The sequence below is a fragment of the Sebastes fasciatus genome, chromosome 4 (assembly GCF_043250625.1).
Source record: "Sebastes fasciatus isolate fSebFas1 chromosome 4, fSebFas1.pri, whole genome shotgun sequence".
Classification (NCBI taxonomy): Eukaryota; Metazoa; Chordata; class Actinopteri; order Perciformes; family Sebastidae; genus Sebastes; species Sebastes fasciatus.
The window spans coordinates 1,807,153-1,833,710 of record NC_133798.1 but is presented as its reverse complement, the minus strand read 5'-3'; the positions used below and the strand labels follow the sequence as shown (position 1 = coordinate 1,833,710).

At 43.2% G+C, this 26,558-nt stretch overlaps 1 protein-coding gene across 1 annotated transcript; it reads right to left on the bottom strand.

Moving 5' to 3' along the window:
• Positions 1-211: 211 nt before the first annotated feature.
• On the bottom strand, positions 212-25,874 carry washc4 (WASH complex subunit 4). Its single transcript, XM_074634112.1, has 33 exons — positions 25,717-25,874; positions 24,911-25,050; positions 24,750-24,803; positions 24,594-24,659; positions 23,525-23,570; positions 23,372-23,439; positions 23,201-23,283; positions 22,939-22,981; positions 22,741-22,844; positions 21,782-21,902; positions 21,444-21,567; positions 21,231-21,358; positions 20,927-21,087; positions 20,712-20,838; positions 19,938-20,063; positions 19,726-19,833; positions 19,466-19,612; positions 19,296-19,375; positions 18,675-18,780; positions 18,268-18,384; positions 16,860-17,028; positions 16,097-16,251; positions 15,918-15,992; positions 15,728-15,832; positions 15,483-15,617; positions 15,019-15,127; positions 14,832-14,898; positions 12,964-13,050; positions 10,400-10,547; positions 3,312-3,408; positions 3,004-3,200; positions 1,480-1,576; positions 212-1,286 (listed from the first exon to the last, which is right to left on the bottom strand). Exons 1-33 carry the CDS (start codon positions 25,775-25,777, stop codon positions 1,222-1,224), a joined length of 3,516 nt encoding a protein of 1,171 aa, XP_074490213.1. The 5' UTR covers positions 25,778-25,874; the 3' UTR covers positions 212-1,221.
• Positions 25,875-26,558: the final 684 nt, after the last annotated feature.

Genomic DNA, 26,558 nt, shown 5'->3' with positions numbered 1-26,558 from the left:
TAAGTTAAACTGCTTTCTTTAATTAGAATATAAAATTTGCAGGAAAACATGTACAATCAATTTTTAAATAGTCCACCGGTTTGAGGTTTACACCGGGAAACAAACGGAGCAAACATGAACTGAATATGTAATCTGTGCTTTAAAACCTTTTGCAGTATCTGCATTTTGAGTTTTAAGGCTTTCATTACAAATTCATGATTGAGACATTAAATTCTGTTGAAAGTGCAACTTTTATTAGTCTTCAAAGACTTTACAGAACTTTCTCTTCAAGCAAGTCAATTCATGGGATGTAATTCTGACCAAATCCTGGCCTCATTTTCACATGTACCACATGTTGATAGATACAAAACTTTAATGATACATCTCCAGTGCTGCAGAGAAATAATGAAACTTTTGCACCATGCTACACTCACAGATCAAGTATCTAGTGTGTTTAGATGTATTGTTTCTAAATTCATTAGGTTATGGAAACAGTTCAGAAAGGCACAGACACACCAGAATTCATACAATGTAGAAAATGGACAAAACAAAAACTAGCAATTGGCAAATATGGCACACAAACATGATTATACATTGAAAACATTCCTCGTTACTGTGCTGTAATCTACAGAGGCATTAAGAACAGAGCTGCCATTAAAGGCCATGTACAATCAATTACATTTAGTGTACTGGACACAAACAAAGGATGCAGCAAAGTGTTGAAATCAAAACAGATGTAAATCAGTCATTGATTGGATTTGTCTGTGATGAGCAGAGGGCACACACACAGCTGAGGCTGAGACTGTAGAAAAAGAATCCAGTCCATTCAGACTGGATGTAGAAGTATTAAAAGGCAGTATGGCAAAGGAAAGCGTTGGCTTTTACCTTACTCTTGTTGCACCGCCTGACCTTTTCAAATTGCAGTCGCTGAATTTATTAGATGTTCCAAACACGTGGAAGCTGCGGGGATGTTACGGCGATGTTTCTGTAGAATGGAAACTAAACAAAACACTTCCTGCAGTAGCACTTTCTCTGATGAAGATGATTGCTGTGTCAGGGGACGTAAAGACAAACATTGTCTGTAGCTTCATCCACTTTCTGGTTGTTTCTCCCTGAACTACACACACATTCAGTGCAGTCTGCAGCTTGAGATCTTCTCTTCACACTTCCTCTTCTGGCCAGGCGCCCTCATTTTACAGTACTCAAGTTGTGAACGCTGATCTGCTGATCTCACAGCGAGGGTCACTTTGAGGCCGGTTCAGTGAGGGTTGAGCCGTCTGAGGTACCTCCTGCTTTGGCAGCTTGTTCTGGTGGAAAGAAGAATGGCAAGTGAGTTATTTCTGAGATCTAAAGGAGGATAAAAACACACAGAGCTCATCCTTCATTAATCAGGGTGCCATCTATGAGGAATCATCTACAAAAAGCCTGTAGAACAGCGTGGCTGTGCCAGGGCTTTTGCATAATTAAAAGACTCCATTAATCATCACAACACCACCTGACCTTTATCTTTCTTCTCCTGGGTCTCCTCGGCTGCAGTCTTATCTGCTCGGAAGAAGATCCTGGCGCTGCTTAACGAGAAGTGGAGCAGCTCAAACTCCTGAAGTGAAAGGAAGACAAAGAGGTCAGAGAGGGAGCGATGAGAGGCAAAGATAGTGCGTGAGGTGAAAGGGACCGGTGCACCGCGGTGTTCTAGTTACAAAGGGAAGCTTGTTATTGTAGTACGGCCTGTTGATTCGGCCCGCTTATTAACACCGTCAGCAGCTGGAGCAGCATCAGTGTCTGTGACACACAGCCTATGGTGCCAATTAAGGTACTTTAAAACCCGTTAGCTGCAATTAGCATCAAGGTTCGTGTTCCTTCTCAGAATATGTTCAGAATTTAGTCCAACCTGAACACAGACACAACACACATTGTTATATATTCAGTTTGGCTTACACGTCCCGAGGATATCATTATCTTCCATCACAAATAAACATCCATAAATTCACTTCTAAATCATAGAAAAGACGCTCCTTCAAATGTCTGAACCTGCCTGAGAATCATCCCATTTTTAATAGGGCTGTCAATTGATTACAATATTTTAATCACATGATTGTCCATAGTTAATCATGATTAATCTCACATTTTGTATCTGTTCTAAATTTCCCTTAAAAAGGGAGATTTGTCAAGTATTTAATCCTCTTATCAACATGGGAGTGGACAAATATGCTGCTTTATGTAAATGTATGTATATATTTATTATTGTAAATCAATTAACACAAAACAATGACAGATATTGATCCAGAAACCCTCACAGGTACTGCATTTAGCAGAAAACAATATGCTCCAATCATAACATGGCAAACTGCAGCCCAACAGGCAACAACAGCTGTCAGTGTGTCAGTGTGCTGACTTGACTATGACTTGCCCCAAACTGCATGTGATTATCATAAAGTGGGCATGTCTGTAAAGGGGAGACTCGTGGGTACCCATAGAACCCATTTACATTCACTGATCTAGAGGTCAGAGGTCAAGGGACCCCTTTGGAAATGGCCATGCCAGTTTTTCCTCGCCAAAATTTAGTGTAACTTTGGAGCGTTATTTATGCTACTATGACATGGTTGGTACCGATGGATTCATCAGGTTTTATAGTTTCATATGATACCAGTATCTTCACTCTAGATTTAACACTGAGCCGCTACAACCAAAAATAGCAAGTTACGTTCATCTGTTTAAAAAATTGCTGGCGTTAAAACGAATATGTGCTAAAGCGTTATTATGGCGTTAACTTTGACTGCACTGGTTTTTGAGTTTTCTTCAGTAGTGAAGTCATCTTGCGATAGTAGTCTGTACATCCATGGATACTCTGCAAACAGATACTGCCAATAGCTAATTTGGCATGTTTAATGCTGCCAATTTGTCAAAAAAGGAAAAATAAAAGTCAAAACAAACTCAGTGACTCCATGGCAACATTATACTTCCTGTTAACATCCCTCAGTTAGAGGGGGTTGTGTATCTTCTTTGACAATCCAACAGGGACTGTACCTGGAGGTAGACATCCAGCCTCTTCTGAGTGAGGTTCATAGTTTGCAACAACTTCTCATCCTGGCTGGCCGACTGGACGCTTTGCTCCTTCACCACAGCGTTCATTTCTTTCTTGTACTTGTCTCTGACGGCCTGGAACCAGTGCAGAGAGTCAAACTCCAGATACTGGTCCAGCAGCTTCAGAATGTAGGCCACGCCTGCGAGAGCGACACAGCAGTAAGAGAGGAAGAAGAGAGGAAATCAGTCAGCAGAACAAGTGTAGAGCACTGAGCTGATGCTATATAGCACATACTCATCGCTTCACTCACCCATAGCAAAGCCATCATCTGTGAAAGCAGCTCCAGTCTTGTTCTTCTTGTTCAGTTTCTCTTTGCAGCTGATGGAGTGCTCCACGAAATTCACCGTCTAGGCGAGAGATTAGTTGTGTATCAATTACTGAAAGTGCTGCATGGACCAAAGACGAAGAACAGTCGAGAACAAAACAGAGCGAATAGGTAAACAAATGACAGGTAGTAGTAGTAGCACAGAAACAAAGGCTGTATCCCAAACCTCATACTATACTAGTAGTACAACCTCATACCATACTAGTAGTACAACCTCATACCATACTAGTAGTACAACCTCATACCATACTAGTAGTACAACCTCATACCATACTAGTAGTACAACCCCATACCATACTAGTAGTACAACCTCATACTATACTAGTACAACCTCATACTATACTAGTAGTCCAACCCCATACCATACTAGTAGTACAACCTCATACTATACTAGTAGTACAACCTCATACCATACTAGTAGAACAACCTCATACCATACTAGTAGTACAACCTCATACTATACTAGCAGAACAACCTCATACTATACTAGCAGTACAACCTCATACTATACTAGCAGTACAACCTCATACTATACTAGCAGTACAACCTCATACTATACTAGTAGTACAACCTCATACTATACTAGTAGTACGTACTGATTTGGCCAAAATGTAGTATGTAGTGTGTAGTGTGTAGTATGTAGTATGTAGTATGTAGTGTGTAGTATGTAGTATGCAGTATGCAGTATGCAGTATGTAGTATGCAGTATGCAGTATGTAGTATGCAGTATGTAGTATGCACTATGTAGTATGCAGTATGCAAACACCATTGACCATCACATCCTATTACAGAAACTGGAACATTTAATTGGCATTAAAGGAACTGCACTAGGTTGGTTTAAAGGTCTCATATTATGCTCATTTCCAGGTTCATAGATGTATTTTAATGTTGCACTAGAACATGTTTACATGCTGCAATGTTCAAAAAACCCTTTATTCTTCTCATAGGCTGTTTTCGAAACCGCATACTATACTAGTAGTACGTACTGATTTGGCCAAAATGTAGTATGTAGTATGCAGTATGCGAACAAAAGCAAAATCTCCAGTATGCCAGAAATACCCGGATGACGTACTGATTTGGAAAAATTCTCCAGTATGCATCGGACCAGTCTAGCTCGCCTACTGTATCCCACAATGCAAAGCGGCGGAACAGCACAGGCTACGGGTATAAAAACAGCAGCCAAAAGCTGCTCTTTTTTTACGTTTTCTGTAGCCATTTCAACACTAAATTCACTTCTGAAAGTTTTTGAGGCGAGAAATCAACTGTGTAGATTATTAATATCGGCAGTTTTACGAAGTTAGATGGCGAATCGAACATTTGTTCCACCGTTGTCGGAGTTTAGAAGCTCCACAGAATACCGTGACAGCCAGCGAGCGCCTGCCCGGGTCGCTGCCAGCAAGCCGGGTAGTCACGCTCAGAGACCGCTATGAGCTGCTGGAGCTCTCTAGAGACCGGTCTGTAGACGAGAGGCTTTGATTTCCTTGTTGACGGATAGTTTGTTTAAATATCACAACACAGATGTCCATTATAAATTAACAGGAACCTGTGTTTATTTGCCTTTTTTCGAGTTAAAAAGCTCCACAATCACCCGCGGGCGTAGCTCGCTGGAGAGCCGGCCAGTGACGCTCACAGAGCGGCTGCAGAGCAGCAGAGTGGCGAGAGAAGATGAGAGGAGAGGAAGAGGAGAGAGAAGAGGAGAGGAGAGAGAAGAGGAGAGGGAAAGAGCAGCTTCTGACGGGGCAGAGAGGTTCCTGATGAGACAACATGACACTTTTTTAACATTTCTCTAATATCTGGAGGGAGATCAGTCCTTTTGCTGTAACTGAAAAAGCAGTTTGAGTAAAGTAAACGTTGTGGATGAATGTTTTATATTTCCCGTCTCTCCTCGTTGATGATCCTGTTTGTCGGACTTCTTTATGAGCTGTCAGAATAAATAGTTTAAACCTGCAGTATCTTATAAAGTAAACAAGCACAACATAAACAACAAAATCAAAGTTGTATTTTTTGATAATATTGTAATAGTGGTACAAGTTAGTTTTTTTGTCCTGTGCTTTAAGAGCTGGTTTGAAGGCTTAAGCCTCGTCTAGCATACTGCTAAATACATCACTTTAACTGTCACATACTGCATACTACTGAGGAACGCAGTATACAGTACGTACTGTATACTGCGCTCCTCAGTAGTATGCAGTATGCGGTTTCGAAAACAGCCATACTGTCAGCCTGAATATACCAGCTCAGAGGATCTGTTTGACAGAGGCTGATTCAGAGCCTGTCTCCTCCCACTCTGCTCTGATTGGTCAGCGTTTCTGTCAATCAAACGTCCTCAACAACACAGCACTCTCTCGCCCTCCCCTCACAGAGAGGGAGAGAGCTACCTGTAGCTCTGCAGGTAAAGGGAAGCAGCTAGGAAAAGTTTATAAAACCACTTTAAAGATTATAAACCAGAAACTTCACCCAGCGCAAGTTCCCGGAGGAATCTGATCAGAAATCGGCGATAAATGATGAACATCTGCGGTCTAGGTTTTCCTGACGGTTTCTCTCAGGTAAATAATGCTATTTATATCTCTGTTAGTTAGCTCAGTGTTTACCTTATGCATCAACTCTGTAAACCGTAAACATACACTCTGTTTTACGTCTGTCTTTACAGATCCATCTGTGAGAAATGACTGACAGAATCATCCCAGAGGAGAGCAGACAGCTGAGAGCAGATAGCTGAGAGCAGACAGCTGTGAGCAGACAGCTGAGAGCAGACAGCTGAGAGCAGACAGCTGTGAGCAGACAGCTGAGAGCAGATAGCTGTGAGCAGACAGCTGAGAGCAGACAGCTGAGAGCAGATAGCTGTGAGCAGACAGCTGAGAGCAGACAGCTGAGAGCAGACAGCTGAGAGCAGATAGCTGTGAGCAGACAGCTGTGAGCAGACAGCTGAGAGCAGACAGCTGAGAGCAGATAGCTGTGAGCAGACAGCTGAGAGCAGACAGCTGAGAGCAGATAGCTGTGAGCAGACAGCTGAGAGCAGACAGCTGAGAGCAGACAGCTGAGAGCAGATAGCTGAGAGCAGACAGCTGTGAGCAGACAGCTGAGAGCAGATAGCTGTGAGCAGATAGCTGTGAGCAGATAGCTGTGAGCAGATGGGAGATACAGAGCTAACCCGTTAGCATGTAGCTACATGCTAACGGATTAGCTACATGCTACCGCTATGAGACGGTGTGTAAACACAGCGACCATCAGGGTGGAAAATAGAAGATGTGAAACAGTAGTCAGTTCATTATTTCTGGTAAAAGACACCTGATAAATGTATGGAAGATCAGAGTAATGGTATATTAATTACAGTAGTAGCTGTCTCTGTGTTACCATGACTACAGACCACCGGAGCTTAGTTTATCATAGTTTACCAGAGCTGAAAGACTTTCTCCTGTACCATGTCATCATAACTGATGATTACAAATGCTGTGTATAATTAATATTGTCATCTGTCTACTCAAATAAAGTTTGACTGTGAAACAGAAATGTGTTGTGTTGCTTACAGTCACTATTTACTACCTGTACTCTTCTACATGCATGACATCAAATATATATAATATATAAATATCAGCTGTTTAAACAGTGTAATTATATAAAGCCTTTGTGAAAGAACATGTTATATTTAGATGATGGGATTACATGAAGACTGTTCTGCTGGTTCTTGCAGACTAACAGTAGGAGCTACTTTGGTCAAGTTCGGTTGTGGATTACACAGACTGACGCGCAGTGGGGCGGGGTCACCTAGCTGCGTGTTCTCTGGTTCAACCAACCCATGGCTTGCAATTCTCTAATGACGTCAGAAGAGAAAGGAAAAGCTGCAAAGTGATTTTCTACACTCATTTCCCGACAAACGGAGCAGGAGAAAAAGAGAGAGGATGGTCTTTTATGATACTATGGTGACCTGTAGACACACTGAGGACAGATATTGATGTTTAAAAGACATGGAAAAGTGCATTTTGCATAATAGGTGACCTTTAAGTACTATTTATCAGATCGATCTCAGTTTGTACATGTTAACGATGAGTCCTCCATGCACGCCAAAGTTAGTCACTGAGTTCCACAGGGTTCTGTACTTGGATCAATTCTATTTACCTTATATATGCTTCCCTTAGGCAATGTTATTAGAAAACACTCCATAAACTTTCATTGTTATGCAGATGACACCCAATTATATCTATCGATCAAGCCAGATGAAACAAACCAGTTAACTAAACTTCAAGCATGCCTTAAGGACATAAAAACCTGGATGACCTGCAATTTCCTGATGTTAAACTCAGACAAAACTGAAGTTATTGTACTTGGCCCCGAGCGCCTCCGAAACATATTATCTAATGATATAGTTACTCTAGATGGCATTGCCCTGGCCTCCAGCACCACCATAAGGAATCTGGGAGTTATCTTTGATCAGGATATGTCCTTTAACTCCCACATAAAATAAACCTCACGGACTGCCTTCTTTCATCTACGTAACACTGTGAAGATCAGGCACATCCTGTCTCAAAATGATGCAGAAAAATTAGTCCATGCATTTGTTACTTCTAGACTCGATTACTGCAACTCCTTATTATCAGGCTGCTCCAATAAGTCTCTTAAGACTCTCCAGTTGATCCAGAATGCTGCAGCACGTGTACTGACTAGAACTAGAAAAAGAGATCATATTACTCCTGTATTAGCTTCTCTACACTGGCTGCCTGTAAAATCAAGAATAGAATTTAAAATCGTCCTCCTCACCTACAAAAGCGCTAAATGGTCAGGCCCCATCATATCTTAAAGAGCTACCCCAATAGAGCACTGCGCTCACAGAATGCAGCAGGGTTACTTGAGATTCCTAGAGTCTCCAAAAGTAGAATGGGAACCAGAGCCTTCAGCTATCAAGCTCCTCTTCTCTGGAACCAGCTCCCAGTTTCAGTCCGGGAGGCAGACACCCTCTCTACATTTAAGAGTAGGCTAAAGACTTTCCTCTTTGATAACGCTTATAGTTAGGGCTGTCTTTGACCAGCCCCTTGTTAAGCTGCTATAGGCCTAGACTGCCGGGGGACTTCCTATGACACACTGAGCTCCTCTCTCCTCCTGTATATATTCATGTCCCATTCATTGTTACTAACTTCATTCCTTCCCCGGAGTCCTTGTGCTTTCTTGTCTCGCAGGTAACCATGGAGCGGGGTCACACCTGGAACGGGTACACTTGGAGCGGGGTTATACTTGGAGCGGGGTACACCTGGATCTGGATGTCACCTGGATTGTGGCTGCATCTGCTGCCGCGTCTGCTGCCTGCTTGACACCAACTGCTACCATCATTAATTAATTCCGTCTGTACGAGGGACTACCAAGGCTAACGAGGGACTACCAACACTTAGTGATAAAGTGGCAGCCTGGAGAATGAGACTTCTCGGTCACTGCCAAAGACATCAAGAACTCCCAGCAAGCATGCTGATGCTGCAGGAACCAACGCACGGGCATCGATCACAGGGACGTCCCACACCAACATACCTGGACGTACTGAGGAGAGATGCTGGACAGTGCTGGCGAGCGAGCCCCCCACACCATAGAGTTGACAACTATGTAAGTGCTATAAAACTTTGCAAGTGTAAAGCCAAGATACGTTATTACACCTGATCAACAAGCATACACACGATAAAACAGTAGGAAAGCAACGTTTCAATCTGCTCTGTACGCAGTCTCTCATCCACCGCCGCTATGTTTACACAAGCATAGCTTGTTAGCTCGGTGGCTAACAGCTAACTGTAAACACGTGTAAGTTATTTAGTTGAGTTGTGAATGACTTTAAATGACTAAAGCTGGCAGTAGGCTGTGTAGTCCAACTGTTTAGGTTAGTTTGTCATGTATCCTACTGGTAAACTGATCAGCTGGCTGAGACAAAGCAGCCCCCCCTACCAGCCCTAACGTTACCTGATGAGTGACATCAGCAGAGGACAGGAGGAAGGACTGATACTGACTGATGGAGGACAAGAGGACAGAGGACAGGACTGATACCATACAAAATGGAACTATAGGGCAAACAGCATTGTTTTGCATTTTGTGTCTTTTGAATAAAAGGCTACTTTTTCAGTCCTATATTTTCATCATTCAAGTTCTGTTAAAATTATTGTTATAATATTGTATCGTATCGAGATCGTGAACCCAATATCGTTTATCGTTTCGTGAGCTGAGTGAATTGTAACACCCCTAGTAGTATGTAGTATGTATTGTATACTGCATACATCAGTAGTATGTATTGTATACTGCGTTCATCAGTAGTATGTAGTATGTATTGTATACTGCGTTCATCAGTAGTATGTAGTATGTATTGTATACTGTATACTGCGTTCATCAGTAGTATGTAGTATGTATTGTATACTGCATACTGCGTTCATCAGTAGTATGTATTGTATACTGCATACTGCATTCATCAGTAGTATGTCGTATGTATTGTATACTGCATACTGCATTCATCAGTAGTATGTATTGTATACTGCATACTGCGTTCGTCAGTAGTATGTAGTATGTATTGTATACTGCATACTGCGTTCGTCAGTAGTATGTATTGTATACTGCATACTGCGTTCGTCAGTAGTATGTATTGTATACTGCGTACTGCGTTCGTCAGTAGTATGTATTGTATACTGCATACTGCGTTCGTCAGTAGTATGTCGTATGTATTGTATACTGCGTACTGCGTTCGTCAGTAGTATGTCGTATGTATTGTATACTGCATACTGCGTTCGTCAGTAGTATGTAGTATGTATTGTATACTGCATACTGCGTTCCGTCAGTAGTATGTAGTATGTATTGTATACTGCATACTGCGTTCGTCAGTAGTATGTATTGTATACTGCATACTGCATACTGCGTTTGTCAGTAGTATGTAGTATGTATTGTATACTGCATACTGCGTTTGTCAGTAGTATGTCGTATGTATTGTATACTGCGTTTGTCAGTAGTATGTAGTAGGCGGTTTGGAACACAGCCAAATGAAAGGTCTTGACACTGACCAGTGGGGGTACGATCATGTAGAAGTTCCTCAGGTGCATATTCTTAGCACTGCGAAACTCTGGAGCAAACACCGCCACCAGCATCTTGAAGTACTCCGTCCCCTCGGCAGAGTTGCTGGTCAGATCTCCCAACACTGAATCTAGGACACTGAAAACGACACACAACACTGAAGAACTGTGGAAACAACAGGTGATGGTTCCTTTACATCTTTTTAGCTGTGGTGCCCTCTACAGGTGTAAAAATGGAAATACACTGAAAATATCAGAATTATTTGACCACAGACCAGTGAGCTACCTCCTGGTCTGAAAAGTGAAGCCAATGTTGAAATGCCTTAAACGTGCATTCTGTCTAGCAGCCAGCAGGGGGCGACTCCTCTGGTTGGATAGGAGTCTGATAGAAAATGAGCCTACTTCTCTCTTGATTTATTCCCTCAGTAAACATTGTAAACATGAGTTTATGGTCTCAATCTCTAGTTTCAAGTCTTCTTCAATACAGCATGATGTTCATTTAGTAAATTATGGTCCCATTTAGAGTCAGACCATAAAGCATGGGATGCTTTAGGGCGGGGATACCTTGTGATTGTCTGTGTTTTCTTCTTACAACTTTAACCCTTTCACAGTGTTTTCACTTCATCAAAGTTAATTAGAACCTTTTTGGTGGCCTGAAAATGACTTATTCAGCATTCGGTTGTACTTAGCTCCTCCCTCTCTCAAAATGCCCAACTTGAGGCTTCAAAACTGTAGTCCACAAACCAATGGGTGACATCACGGTGACTACGTCCACTTCTATACAGTCTGTGCCGTAGACACAACTGAAGCACAGCTGTTTGTGTGCATGACAGAAATATTAAACCAAAACTGAATCTACTGGAGCCGACGCTGCAGATGTAGATTAACCCACAAACACCCCAATTTCTTTTTTTTTTTTTAGATCTACAGAAAACACAAGTGCATGCTTCACAAAGACTGACATGCAAATTATACACTGCTCAAAAAAATGAAGGGAACACTTAAATCACACATCAGATCTCTTGATGAACGAATTATTCAAGTGGAAAATCTTTACTGATGTCCATTGTATAACCTGTTGAGAACAAAATGATGAAACAACAGTCAACGGAAACCAAAATCATCAACCCACTGAGGGCTGGATTCAAAATCACATCCAAAATCAAAGTAAACTATTGAAATCACAGGCTGATCCAACTCATCATGGGACTCAGTAGTGTGTACGGCCCCCGCGTGTCTGTATGCACTCCCGACAACGTCTGGGCATGCTCCTGATGAGTCGGTGGATGGTGTCCTGGGGGATCTCCTCCCAGACCTGGATCAGGGCATCAGTGAGCTCCTGGACAGTCTGTGGCGGTACTTGGCGGCGTTGGATGCACCGATACATAACGTCCCATAGGTGCTCAATTAGATTTAGGTCAGGGGAACGTGAGGGCCAGTGAACAGCATCGATGTCTTGGTCATCCAGGAAACTCCTACACACTCTGGCCACATGAGGCTGGGCATCGTCCTGCACAGGGAGGAACCCAGGGCCCGCTGCACCAGGAGGAACCCAGGGCCCACTGCACCAGCGTAAGGTCTGACAATCGCTCTGAGGATTTCATCCCTGGTACCTTACAGCAGTCAGGGTACCGTTGGCTATGACATGGAGGTCTGTGTGATCCTCCAAGGATACAGTATGCCTCCCCAGACCATCACTGACCCACCACCAAACCGGTCATGCTGGATGACGTTACAGGCAGCATAACGTTCACCACTGCGTCTTCAGACTCTTTCACGCCGGTCACATGTGCTCAGTGTGAACCTGCTCTCATCTGTGAAGAGAATGGAGCACCAATGGTGGATCTGCCAATTCTGGTGTTCTCTGTTGAATGCCAATCGGGCTGCACGGTGCTGGGCTGTGAGCACAGGTCCCACTAGAGGACGTCGGGTCCTCATGCCTCCCTCATGGAGTCTGTTTCTGACAGTTTGGTCACATGCACACCATTAGCCTGCTGGAGGTCATTCTGTAGGGCTGTGGCAGAGCTCCTCCTGTTCCTCCTCACACAAAGGAGCAGATAACGGTCCTGCTGCTGGGTCGATGCCCTTCTCCTCCGTGCTCTTGAGACTGTGCTGGGAGACACAGCAAACCTTCTTGCGACCGCACGTATGGATGTCTTCCTGGAGGAGCTGGACCACCTATGCAACCTGATAAGGGCTGCAGGTACCGCCTAATGCTACAAGTAGTGAAGAGGACACTAGCAGAACACATAACTAGAGAAGAATCAGTCAGGAAGGATGAGGAGAGAGCAGCTGTCTGTGGCCACCACATGCAGAACCATTCCCTTTAGGGGGCGTTGTCTTGCTGTTGCCTCTCCATTCACCTGTTGTCACTTTCATTTGCACCAAAGCAGCTGAAAGTGATTCACAATCACTTGTGCTCCCTAAATGTACAGATTGATATCCCTGAAGTTTAACTGATGACGATGTTATACTGGGATGATTAAGTGTTCCCTTCATTTTAATGAGCAGTGTATTTTGGAGACATGGAAGTGCAGGGATTTCAAATGCCCTACCTGGCAGCTTTCTGGGTCTCCTCTGACAGTCCCTCCTCCTTCACCAGCTCCTCAAAGTTGACTATATCCTCCAGGTCTGGCACGAACCTGGAGATGACCCAAAAACATACAAGTGAGATATGACAGAAAACACTTCAGTGAATGTTACGGCTGTATGTGTTCCCTGTGCTCTTGTCACGTTTCCCTCTCCAGTAGCTCTGCCCAGAGGTCTGTACTACAGTTCAACATACCCAGGGTATCTTCTCCTTATCTGGCTTAACTAACCCTAACAACCGAGATCTGCTAAGCGCTCCTACGACGCTGGTTATCAACTCAGTAAATCAACCCAGGGTTTCTCCATCTGGCTGTGAGCGTGTTCACATGAAAGGGGAGGCGTTTGCAGCATATAAGCCAATCACAGACGTGGACAAGTCTACTGTCAGCAGAGCGGCATATTATACAAACAAAGAGTAAACTATTATATTCGACAAATACGAAGAAGTTAAACACACAGTCCAGACTAACAGTAACAGTTGAAGCTGCCAAATGCAGGAAGAACAGCTGGCAAAAGAAAAAACTCCTGATGTGTGAATGCGTAAATTAACAGACTTATTAATTTAAGGGAACAAGTCAAAAGTCAGATATAGTCGTATAAATGGAGCAGTGATGTATAGATAGCTTTCAGAGTATACTGAATAACTCCATTACTCTTATCATATTATCGTCATACACGCCACAACTTTGTTTAATGCCATTTCAGCCTTCTTTCAGCTGCGTCCCGTCTCCGGCGGTGTGAAACAGACTCAAGATCAAGTAAATAAAATAAATCTAAAAACATAATTCAAAGCGGTAAACACCCACAGCATAAATCCAGCTGTCCGTCCTGCATCTGTCAGTTTAAACTGTCTTGTTTTTAGTCTGATTATGACTAACTTCTTTGTATTTGTGTAATATTACCATATGATCCGCTCACTGAGCTTGGATTGGTCAGTAGGAGGTGCTTTTATACGAGTTGATCTCTTATATGGAACATAACTGGAGGCCTGTACTACGAAGACAGTTCAACATTCTCCGGGGTATCTTCTCGTTATCTGGCTTCACTAACTCTAACAAACGAGATCTCGCTAAACTGTACTACGAAGTTGGTTATCAACTCGGTAAATCAACCCAGGGTTTTCCAATCTCGTTATGAGCGCGTGCACATAAACGGGGAGGTGTTTGCAGCATCTGACCAATCATAGACATGAACAAGTCAACAGACAGGCAGAGCAGCACATTTCACAAAGGAAGAGTAACCTATATTGGACAAATACGAAGACGTTAAACACTTAATCAGACTAAAAGTAACACAGCTGAAGCTGCCAAATGCAGGAAGGAAGGACGGCTGATAAAAGAAAAAACTCCAGATGTGTGAATGCGTAAATTAACAGAGTTATTAATTTAACGGAACACTCAAAAGTCAGATATACTCGTCTAAATATAAATAGCGTTTAAGAGTGTAATAGATGAATGGATTACACTTATTTTTACCCTGTATTAAATGTGGCGTCTAAGACTATTTGAACCTTCTATCACCTGCGCCCCCCTCTCTGGCGGTGTGAACCGGACTCAAGAGCAAGTTAAAAAAGATAAATCAAAAAATATAAATCAAAGCGGTAAACACCCTCAGCATACAGCCAGCTGTCCTTCCTGCATTTGTCAGGTTTAACGGTGTTGTTTTTAGTCTGGATTATGATTTAAACTTCTTCATATGTGTGTGATATTATCATACGATCTACACACAAAGCTCTGATTGGTCAGTAGGAGATGCTTTCATACGAGTTGATCTCTTATCTGGAACATAACCTGCTCCTGAGCAGGTTAGCTGCACTCAAACAACTCTCTTTTACCTGATAGCGCTGCTGCAACAGTGGAGTCCCCCAGAGCGAATCATACGCACATAGCCCATGGCGTTACCTGAAAGAAAAACGGGGTCAAATTGATGTTGGCTTACGTCTGTCTGCACCTGCAGTTGAATTTCTGAAGATGATATGCCAAGAGCAGATCAACATTTACGGAATACGTTGTTTTTCTCACCAATCTGGCTGATGAGCTGTCTGAACTGGTCCAGGTAGCTCTGTCCGTCAGGAGTAATGCCCAGTTTCCTGATGCCGCGGTTAAACTTCTCCGCTCGCTCAAATGGATACTACAACACAATCATGGACAACATAAGAGCTGGTGGCAGGGAGCCAAGTTACTGTGCATGGTGATATGATAACGCAGTATTTCTAAAACAGAAACTTCAGGAGGATTAGACAGCTAACTGGTTCCAAGAACAGAAAATGTAGAGAAGCCCCGTTCCCGAGGCTCATTTAACGCCAGCTTTCCAGCTCTCACCAGTCGGGGCTCAACTGGTGTTGCAACTATCTGACCAAACTAAAACAGAACATTTTCTGAAAAGTTCCACCCCTCCAATATTCACCATCTGTCCATTGTGCTTAGTTTGTGTAACTGGTGTGATAAAATGAATGAATTTGGACTGACACTGAGCCTGTCTCTACCTTCTGATCAGACTGGTCCTTTGTTTCTCTGAAGAAGCGGATGTCCTTGATGAGTCTGGACTTGATGTGTTCGTCGTACATAAACTGACTGAAGATGTAAAACTTCTTCCGCAGGAACTGGTAGGTGAAATTCACCTGATGAAAGAAGAGAGGAGATGTGCAACAGGTGAGGCTAAAAGCCCTCGATGCACCCAGATCTGAGAGACGGACTAAAACACACGCCACTGCCTTCCCTGTAAGCTCACCGTGGTGTTCATAATGCCTGTGCCATGGGTCCGAATGGAGTTGGCGATGTGACGGATGTTGATGGTGTTCAAGTGCTTGTTGTTGCTGGCCTTCTCTATGAAGATCTGTTGGAAAGCAAAAACTGTCACACACTGTAAAAACTGCTTGGTTCAAGAGATAGAAGGTGAATATGGAGGCTTCCTGTCTTACCTGGTTGTTGAGGTTATAAAGGTAGCGCGAGACAAAAACGTGAATGTTCCTCATGATCTCCAGGACGTCCAAACCCTGATGAGAACACACCGGGTGGGGCTCCAGTTATAATCAACCTATACTTCTTTAAATGAAAAACTCCACCTCTGTCATGACGTATACGGTGTAACCACACAGACCTGCTCCAGGGTCTGGCTGGGCAGGTGCGCCTCAGTCATCGTGAGTCCATAGCGCTGCGTGGCGAGGTTCCTCATCTCACTGTAGGTGGCCCAGTCATGCAGAGCGACAGTGGTTAGGTTGTAGAAAGTTTTATCCAGGTAGTGGGTCACATAGGCTGCAAGGACGTGACAAAGAAGTTAAACCCTCAGCACCATCTTATAGTTGTCCAGCAGGTGTGAGTATTACACAGCACACGTTCTTACACTGACACGATCAGGGGTCTCATTTATAAAACAGTGCGTAGGATCCATACTAAAAATGTACGTGCGCACAAAAGCCGAAAATGGCGTGTGCCAAAAAAAATATATATCAGACTTATAAAACTGTGCGTACGCACAGCTGCAGGCAATGTTCCCTTTATAAGTCACAGTCCAACTGGAAATGTGCGCACATGGATCCGCCTCATATTCTACACGCCCACATTCAGCCATAACTGGTCGATGCAAAGCACCTCATGAATGTTTCTGCATGTGAATGAGCCTGTTGATCAGTGGAGCTCTACGGTGAATCACAGCGACTACCGAGAGGAAGACAGAGAAAAGGAGTTTTTCTGACAGAGATCGAGGAGTCTTTTCAACCTCTGTCTGAAACGCTCCGTTTGAGCTTTGTTTGTTTCGTTCTAATGAGTGCAGTAGATGCTATTAAAATTGCAAAGAAAGTGTGTGTGTGTGTGTGTGTGTGTGTGTGTGTGTGTGTGTGTGTATGGACACAGTTTTCCATCACCTTTGATGAGGATGAAGCGGTTGAAGAATCGGATGGGTTTGAGGGAGAAGAAGTGGGCCAGGTCCTTCATGCCGACTTTGAAAGGGTTCCTGTCGTCCAGCTTCAGGTGGGTGTGAACAGAGAGACGCAGGTCCTTCTCAATCTCCTTACACAGCTTGTCCAGCAGGTGCTAAAGAGATAGAACGAGAACAAGATGCACAAATGTACAGCAAGGTTAAAGAGTGACTTCTGTATTTTTAAACCTGCACATATTTTCCCATGTTTTCGTGTCTGAGTGTCTAACAGTTTATTTAAATAGGTCCAGTATTGAGGGAGAGCGCTGCAGCTGCCAGCCGCTGAACGAGCTTACGTCCACTAAAAGTGCTTGTTAAGGGTACTGACAGGCTCAGATCGTTGTCTCTGACATTATGGAAAGGACCCTACAGAGAAATGAAACACACCTTTCACTTCTGTTTGTTATTGTGTGTCTCTCTCGGAGAAGTCTTGTCACATCCACATTGTCGAAATCAGCTAAATACTCAGCCATGACAGTGAAAATCTTTTCGATAACAATGAGCCACGTTATCTGAACTCCAACACAACAAACTGTGACAACACCGGCGTCCCGCGGCACTCCTCTCTCCACTCTCACTTACGGTTTCAAACTAGTTACAACAGTTATTTCTCTGTAAGGTCCTCTCCATAATGTTGTCAGACGCTTATTATAACAATCTGAGACTGTCAGTGGCAACAACAAGCACTTTTTAGTGGACATACACTGACAGTACCAGGTTGCCCCAAGCGATTACGCTACAGCCTGTTTAGCGGCTGGCGGCTAGATGCAGATGAATAACAAGAATGGACTCTTGTGACACAGAGTATGTAACCACTAATCAGTATAACATGATTAATGTTAGCAGGAAAGTGTTAAGATTTACTCTCTATTGGAGTAGGAACGATACATGATCATTGAGATGGTTGTGATTAACAAATGTGCATGTAACCACGATCAGGTCTTAGGAATGTGAACACCTTTCTTAGGAGATTCAAATCCGGCAGTAAAAGAGGAACGCTGCAACGGCCACGCTGCAACGGCCACGCAGCAGGCCTTCACCCAGCTGCAGCGGGGTTGGCGTCTGGATGTGGGCCGTGAGAAGCTAGGCGAATCTCCTCACTACCAGTTTAAACAGTTTTTGGCTGCTTAGTTATTACCTGGGTCAGCCCAGTGTAGACGAGAATCAGACCCTTTGAAGGGAGAACTGGTTCAAGTATATGCCTCCTGAGACAGGGGCGTAGAGTAACATGAAGAATCTAACAGTATGTGACTGCAACTCTGGTAATTTGTATAAAATGATTTAAATCGAACGTCCCCACACTTTTACACCATACTGTATATTTCCTCTAACATCCTCATTTCATCTGTTCTCACCTCGTTGAACACGTCCATGATCTCCTTGTCGTAGCTCTCCAGTAGCTGGTCACATGATTCCATGTGTTTGGCGTGCAACATGGACGGCACGCTGTCCCTCAGTGCACTAAACATGTACTGCTCCAGCCAATCACAGACGTCACCCAGGAAGGCAGAGCACCGGAGCAGCCAATCAGACACAAGCAGAAGACAAACAGGTAACATTTAAAGGCAAGCCATAAACAAACAGTTTATATGAATTAGAAGATATTCAGTCTTCCACGTGTCTGGTAAAGCAGTAAACCCCAACTTCCAAAATTCATTCAGCAATGTAGATTTCCCCTAAATTGGCGTGAATCCTTTGTGATGTTACAAACCCATGTAACATCTCAAAGAAACCGTGCGTGTGGACAGTCCATTCTGCTTACGTGTATTCGCGCTGCGTCCACGGCGTTGTCGTACACATCATCAAGGTAAATGGGAAACACAGCTCGATGCCAGTAAAGGAAACTACAGTCACACTGCAGCTTGACCCTGAGGAATTCAGGAAAACAGTCATATGCCCGAAGTAGGTCAAAGAAAACATCAAACTGCTTACATGACAGGATTTTGTGCGAAGAATTTATACACAGTTCTGACGAGGTCCAACATTAGCATCCAAGTGTCAGATGATGTTTGTCTCAACAGATAATTGATGACAGTCGTCTGCCAAAGGGATGAATGGGTATTTGAGATTTAGGCATCTTAAGGATTTGGTTATATAAAGTGTTTGGTTCTCAAAACTACTGTGCAAGCTCTTTGCCTATGAGACATCACAGCACAACAACTGGCTGTATGTTACACGACATGTTGAAAGCTGTCTGTCACACTGGCTCCACACCAAGCAGCAGCAGTATCTCAACTTCTGGGAGTTGTCTTCACTGCCCAGAGGGTTAAATCACTTTGCCAGCTCTTGGAAGGCGCAGCGAAAAAAGATCGTGTCGTGTGCCGACTTTGAAAATTTGCACTTGAAATTTTGATCAACTTGATCAAAAGAAGTAAAATCTCACCTCTCGCTCAGCTCACTAATCAGATCCAGCTTCTTCAACACGAGCTGCAGTGGAAGCAGCTCCTCATCTTTGAACGTTTTCTACAAGGCGGCGAGAGATTTCAAGCTAAGAATCAAATGAAATAAAAGCAAACAGAAGTGTTTGTATCCCATCAACTTCTCCCAACGTACCAGCTGAGTGCCGACACACAGTGCCAGAGACACCACCAGGCGTCGCTCCTTCGTGCTGGGTCCACTCAGAGCATTTTCTGACAGCACCAAAGACGACAGCACATCCAGCCGCTGCTCGCTATACTTCTTGTCAGAGATCACCCTTTTCTTCAGGGAATAAAAACATATGAAATGAAGTTAGACCTGTAATTAGAAAAACTCCATAAACTCCTCCTGTAAATACCAATAATGTGATTTATTATTTGTGCATTTGTATTCACCTTGGCGTTGCCGATGGCGTTGAGGGCCTGTGACTGCAGCTGCTGAGTGATGTGAGAAACAGAGTCTGCTACAACCATGGACCGCCTGTGAAACGTGTGCTCCACGGCCTGAGGGGAGACACGTCACATGACCTTATTAGTTTTACTCAAACAGACCATACACTGGTGAAAAGCCTGGAAACATTCAAAAGCGCAAACACACACACACACACCTTGAGCAATTCAACCAGTCGACACAGAGCTTTGACAGAGGTCTTGGTCATGGGCCGCTGCATGGACATGTACATGTTCATGGTGGTTTTGATAATGGTGCTGATGCTGTATGCATACAGGATGCCCTGTGAGGAACAGGAAAAACACACAGGGAACTGTTAGTAAAGAAGTTCAACAAACTTGTATTAAAGGCACACCACTTTTTACATAATCTTATGCGGTCAGTTTATCTTGACATGATTCATACAGAAAGCTCACTTATGCCTAGTTCACATTACACGGCTTTAGTCCGGATTTTCTTCTCCACAACGTTTTTTGGAGCTCCTCGACAAAAGCTCCAGATCAGTGGCAAATCGGCGTTAGCTCGCCGTTCGCACATCGGCACTCGAGCGTCATGTGTGAACTGCTCAAAGACGCGAGCCTCGCAGATACATTATAGATATCTAGCATGCTAAATATCTGGACCTGTCGGGGATTCCGGCCACGAGCTACAGCCAATGAGAGCGCAAGACATGGTTTGAGGGGAAACCTGGGGGAGGAGGGGTCGCATGTAACTATAGGAACTTATTGTGTGTGTTGCATTTGCAACACATAGCAAAGTTGCCTGTTTTTTTGAGGTTAATCAATACATCTGAAGGTGCATTTACACCTGGATTTGAAGACATATTGGAAAAATGTGAATGCCATGTGATGATGAGCTAGTCTTTGTAGTCCCATGTCCTGGTCTGTTGTCCTGCGGAGCCTCGTTAGGGGATAATGCTGTCAGTCCTTACCTGTACGAACACATTACACCTGCTGTTCAGGTCTTCTGCCAACTTGTCACTTTTATGCTCCTTGGACAAAATGGACTCCATCTTCATCATCCAGGATGTTACGAACACGTAGTAGGACTGAACATCCCTGAAGAGAAGAAACAACAGAAACAATCACATTCTACAAATCTACAAATGAAACTAAATAAATGTGACTGATCTTTGGCCCCACTGACTTTGTTAGTGTCTGAGCTCTTTGCTGCAGGTAGGCGTCTCTCTGCGCTCTGATGGCCTGGAGACTCTTCTTATCCATTAGTTTAGCTGCGGCTGGGACCTTAGCGATGAGGAAAGTGTCAGGAAACCAGATGATGTTTGCAGTAAGAGTGACAGCTGGAACCTGGAGGAAGAGGCAGACACAGACACACGTGATTGAGATGTTTCCACTGTCAGGAGGTTATCAAAAAAAAATAAAAAATAAATAGAGACAAGGGAGGGCCGTCACAGATGGAGAACAGAGGCATGCCAAGAACACCGATCTACCTTTTTACAGACGTCCAGCAGCGCCTTGTAGAACTTTTTGTCGACACTCCTGAAGATGTGAAAGTGAAGCACAAAGAGACCACAGACTCCAGCATATTTATCTCTCTGGTCAATCTCTGAAGGTTCACCTGAAAACAATGCGGACACACAGTCATAAATCACTTGAAGTTGCAGGAGGGAGTGAACCAGTCGATCCTGAGGAGAGAAACTGACCAATTTTGGACTCGACATTGGTGAAAATGGTGCGAATGTTGAAGGCGAATTCCTCGGCAAAGGCACTGTTTTTGGCAACAGCTACTCCTTCCCCGGGATCATCGAATCTCTGCTCCACACAGGCCTGTCACACAGTTGTAAACATCATGAGGTTAATGGTGCTCAGAGGACATGAACTCTCAAGTATTCTGTCTTAAAATAACCTATGCTTACAGTCGAGAAATTGATCTCTGTTTGCATATTAGCACCAAGCTAGAAACACTGACTTTTGAGCAAACGCTTGATCTTCAGAAAACAAATTCTACAACATAATAAAGGCTTGAAAGAAGCGACATCACCTGCAGTATCATGCCATCCAGCATCTGTCCCTCAAGCTTGAGCAGGAGCTTCTCGAATGGTTTCAGCTTCTCTTCAGGGATGGAAAACTTCCCAGGGTTATGGTGCACAGATTTCAACAACCTACAATAAGAGGATGCAATTACAGAAATATATATAGCCTATACAGATTGTTGAAATAGATCATACACTACTATCTGGTTTAAAGAGATGAAATTAGGTATGAATGCAGAAAATGTAGGGTTAATACAAAATATATTTTTCTAGATCAAATTAACGTACATATATTTTTGTTCAGCTGAAAACAACAATTTGTCAGACATCATGTTATACTGAAATAAAACAGACTTTGCTTGCATCACATCACGACTGGTTTCAATCCAATTGTAGCGACTGCTATCAATCAAAAAACGGTAAGAGGTTAAAGTAGGCTCTTTGCTGTCACGTCACGTCACCTACTTTAGTTATTCCAGTTAGCCTAAGTTATTGCTTGTCATTCTTTTCATTTAATAAATACCATAAAACACATCTGGACTTATGGATTTCTTGAAACGAGTCACAGCAAAGGGCCTGCTTTAGCCTCTTAGCTGCTTTTTGATTGATAGTAGTAGTACTACAGTTACTCAACAGATAATGTCTGAGCTGAACTCACCCTTATTGTCTAAATCCCGCCGTCCAAATGCACAGGTAAATAAAGTAAAAAACCACACCACTGTGCCCATTACCGGACACAATACTAACCAAAAGAACGTGTGCAGCTTAAAAATAAATAAACAACACAGGCTAGATACACACTCTGGCTTCTACACCACTTTTATAAACCACTGAGAGCTGTCCTTCATGCTCATCCAGATAGTTTCACATTTTAACAGATGGTTGTTGTCTTCAGTACCAACAAAATGGAATTTAGCTTTTCTTTTATCTCACTGGTTGCAATAGCCATGTGTGTGTCTGCATTAACCTTTTATACATCTTCCAGTGATCTTTTAGTGTGCCGTGATTTTCCATGATCTCATCGAGTGTGAGCAGAACCACTAACAACTCCCCGAGGTGTTCGTACACTATCTGCAGATGGAACACAAAACAGACGATTTAGATAGATTAGATAAAGACCAGAGATTGAAGACATGAATAAAACTAACCAAATCTTAAAACCCACCTGGAAATGGACACCCGACGACTCAATGATTTTTGTTGCACCCCTGAGATATGAGAGGAGAAATGCTTTTGTACATTTTGTTTTACATTGTAACAGAGTCAAACATGCACGTACTTGAACGAGAAATGCAGTCTGTAAGTTGTTGTTTTGTCTTCATGTGAAGTGCACAAAGGCTCTTTTCACAACGTGGATATTCGAGCCAATCCAACCAGAACACTACATTCACTGTGTAACGTTACTTGCTTCAGTTGAAGGATCTTACTTGTTGCTGTTGTAGAGGGCAGCCAGCTGATGAACAATGTTGACCACCACTTCATAACATCTTGACACAAAACAGGACAGTTCCTATCAAAGAGCAAAGAGAGAAACTATCAACGGTTCTGTGATTTCAATAAACTACAGTATGTTACCACAGAAAGTACTCATTGCATACCTGGAGGAATGAGATAAATCTGCCCATTTGAATCTGGGACTCGCCTTCAACAACGCTGGTGTCAGACACTGCAACACAAATGCACATATTATTTTTGTGTACCACTGAGGGCAAACCTAGAATAAAAGTGATTAGTAATAGCAAACTGTTTACCTCCCTCTCCATAGTACAATAAGCCATTGTAGAATTTGGTTTCTGCCTGCAAGGGAACAAAAATTCAGGACACAGAATCAGACTTTATATCTCAACTCACAACACAAACAAGGGATACCAACATGTTTGGAGAGATGTTGCTTAAAGGTTCCCTCCAGAGTTATAGACCTCTAGTAGTGCTATGGAGACGTTTTTCTGAGTGGGTCGCTGCTTTGTTTATCTCGTGCACAACAAGTGACACGATACACAGTCCTGCCAATGGTGTCACTAGCCACTGATCAACAGGTGACGGTAACACACAAGCGAAGGCAGAAGAAGACTGCAAGCTAGTAAACGTGGATGAAAACAATGCTGGATTTCAAATACTTAAAAAGGTACAGTGTGTAGGCTTTGGTGGCATCGAGTGGTGTGGTTACAGATTGCAACCAACCGAGTACCCCTCCGCTCACTCCTCCCTTTCCAAGACTGAAGTAGCGTGAGCCTCCGAGTGCAAAACCGTGGCAACACATTTCGCCTCTCTCAGAGGCCAACCAGACCATAATAACCCTACTTGGATGAGCAATGGATGTCAGACAGCGGTACCACGGTTATGCACTCTGTGGTTCACGTTACCGCAGCTTCATAAGCGTGTCGGAGAACTACGTTGGCCTTCAGGTAACGTAAAAACGTTAAAGGTTCTCTCTAGAGCCAGAGTTTGGTTTGTCTGTTCTGGGCTACTGTAGAAACATGGCGGAGCAAGATGGCGGACTCCGTGAAGAGGACCCGTTCCCCATGCAGACTAATGAAATCATAGTTATGAATATTATATTCCATTTAAATCCATGCTAGTAGTCCCAATAATCCCCCCGGGGTTTTACATAATGTTCCTTAAAACAAAAAACAAATCAGCTTTGCAAATGTGTTTTAAGGAAGGAAATGCATTCATCACATTAGATAGACCTCAAGGATACACACAACATCCTTCAAACGCCACAGGGCACCTTGAAGCAAGAGTAGACGGATATGATGAGAAACACGAACCAAACTAACCTCACAATATCACAGAGTGCACTGTTTTGACCATGCTTACCTCATACTTGAGCTTCTTCACTTCACTACAGAGAGCAGCGTAAACTGTGATGACTTTGTTCAGAACCTGCACACAACACAACAAATGACGCATTATCAAAAAAAGGGAAAACTGCATAGGAGACTTCAAAATGACATTCTGTTTATCTTTATTTACCTTGTTGTCTGTTTTAATTAACTCCAATAAGGATGACTGCTCATATGGGACAAGCTGAAAAAGAGTAGCAGGTATTGGGAAGGAAGTTGCACATGTGTAAATTGTGTAAAAACAATGACAGTCTTTTCAGGCCTTACAGATACTAGCTTTTAGTATTTTACCTTCAGGGCGATGGGGTCCAGAGTGAAGTCCCACACATCTCCGATGGAGTCATCCAGAGCCTCCTCGATACCCCTTAGCTGGGAGGTGTAGTCCTCCAGAAACTTGCTGTAGTTCTTCAGTTGAACCTCTGTGTGTATTTCTGTAGGGAGGAGGGTTTGATCAAGGACACAGCTAGTTAGCAGTTTACAGTACCAGATGCATTGTTTTAGCTAAAATGTTAGAAGTAAAGAGTCATATTATTTTGATCAATTACAATGCATGTCTTCTTATGGTTTACATATGAATTTCAGAAGCCAGAGAATCAGAAATAGACACAAAATCAACCCATTTCATTGTGTAGGAGCACTGGAGAGTAACTGAGAGGGGACTTGACACACACTAAGAACAACTACTCTACCACTGTCCACTGGGTTTGCTTTAATGGAAGAAGTGTGCTATTTAAACTGTGTTTACTGTGAGCTGCTGTCACAATGACTCCAGGTTCATCAGGCTGTCAGACTGATCAGCTGATCAGACTGATGGTGATCAACGTTAGCTAACTTTACCAATTTGCCATTTAGCTACGTTACAACGTGGCTGGGTACGCTGCGCGTTCAATTAACATAAATAAAGTGAAATAATTTCAAAAGGTGTCATTTAAACGAGCATGTGTTTGTAATTAACAGTAATGTTTGTTCCGTGCCAGCAAATAGACGGAGCCCAGTGGCATCCTGTTAGCACCGCAGGCTAACGTAGTTCACTGTAGCATGTTGCTCTGTCTCACCGCAGCGCAGCTCAGCTCAGCTCAGCTCAGGACTCTACTCACTCTGTGAACCGTCATCAAAACGGTCAAACTCCCAGTCAGGTGCGATGGTTTCTACCGCCATACTGCCAGCATCGGTCACCCACAACACTGCTGCTAAACAGCGGGACTACACGGTCCCATGATGGGTCTCATGATTCTGTGAATGGCCGCTAGTGCTCACGGGAAATGGAGTCCAGAAGAGATGTCACTTGCTGAGTAGATAGATAGATAGATAGACAGACAGACTGATAGACTGATAGATAGACAGACAGACAGACTGATAGATAGATAGACAGACTGACTGACTGATAGATAGACAGACAGACAGACTGATAGATAGATAGACAGACAGACAGACAGACTGATAGATAGACAGACAGACTGATAGATAGATAGATAGATAGATAGACAGACAGACAGACAGACAGACAGACAGACAGATAGATAGACAGATAGATAGACAGACAGACTGATAGATAGATAGATAGATAGATAGACAGACAGACAGACAGACAGACAGACAGACAGACAGACAGACAGATAGATAGACAGACAGACAGACAGACAGATAGATAGATAGATAGATAGACAGACAGACTGATAGATAGATAGATAGATAGATAGATAGACAGACAGACAGACAGACAGACAGACAGACAGATAGATAGACAGATAGATAGATAGACAGACAGACAGACAGACAGACAGACAGACAGACAGACAGATAGATAGATAGATAGACAGACAGACTGACAGACAGATAGATAGATAGATAGACAGACAGACAGACAGACAGACAGACAGACAGATAGATAGATAGATAGACAGACAGACAGACTGATAGATAGATAGATAGATAGACA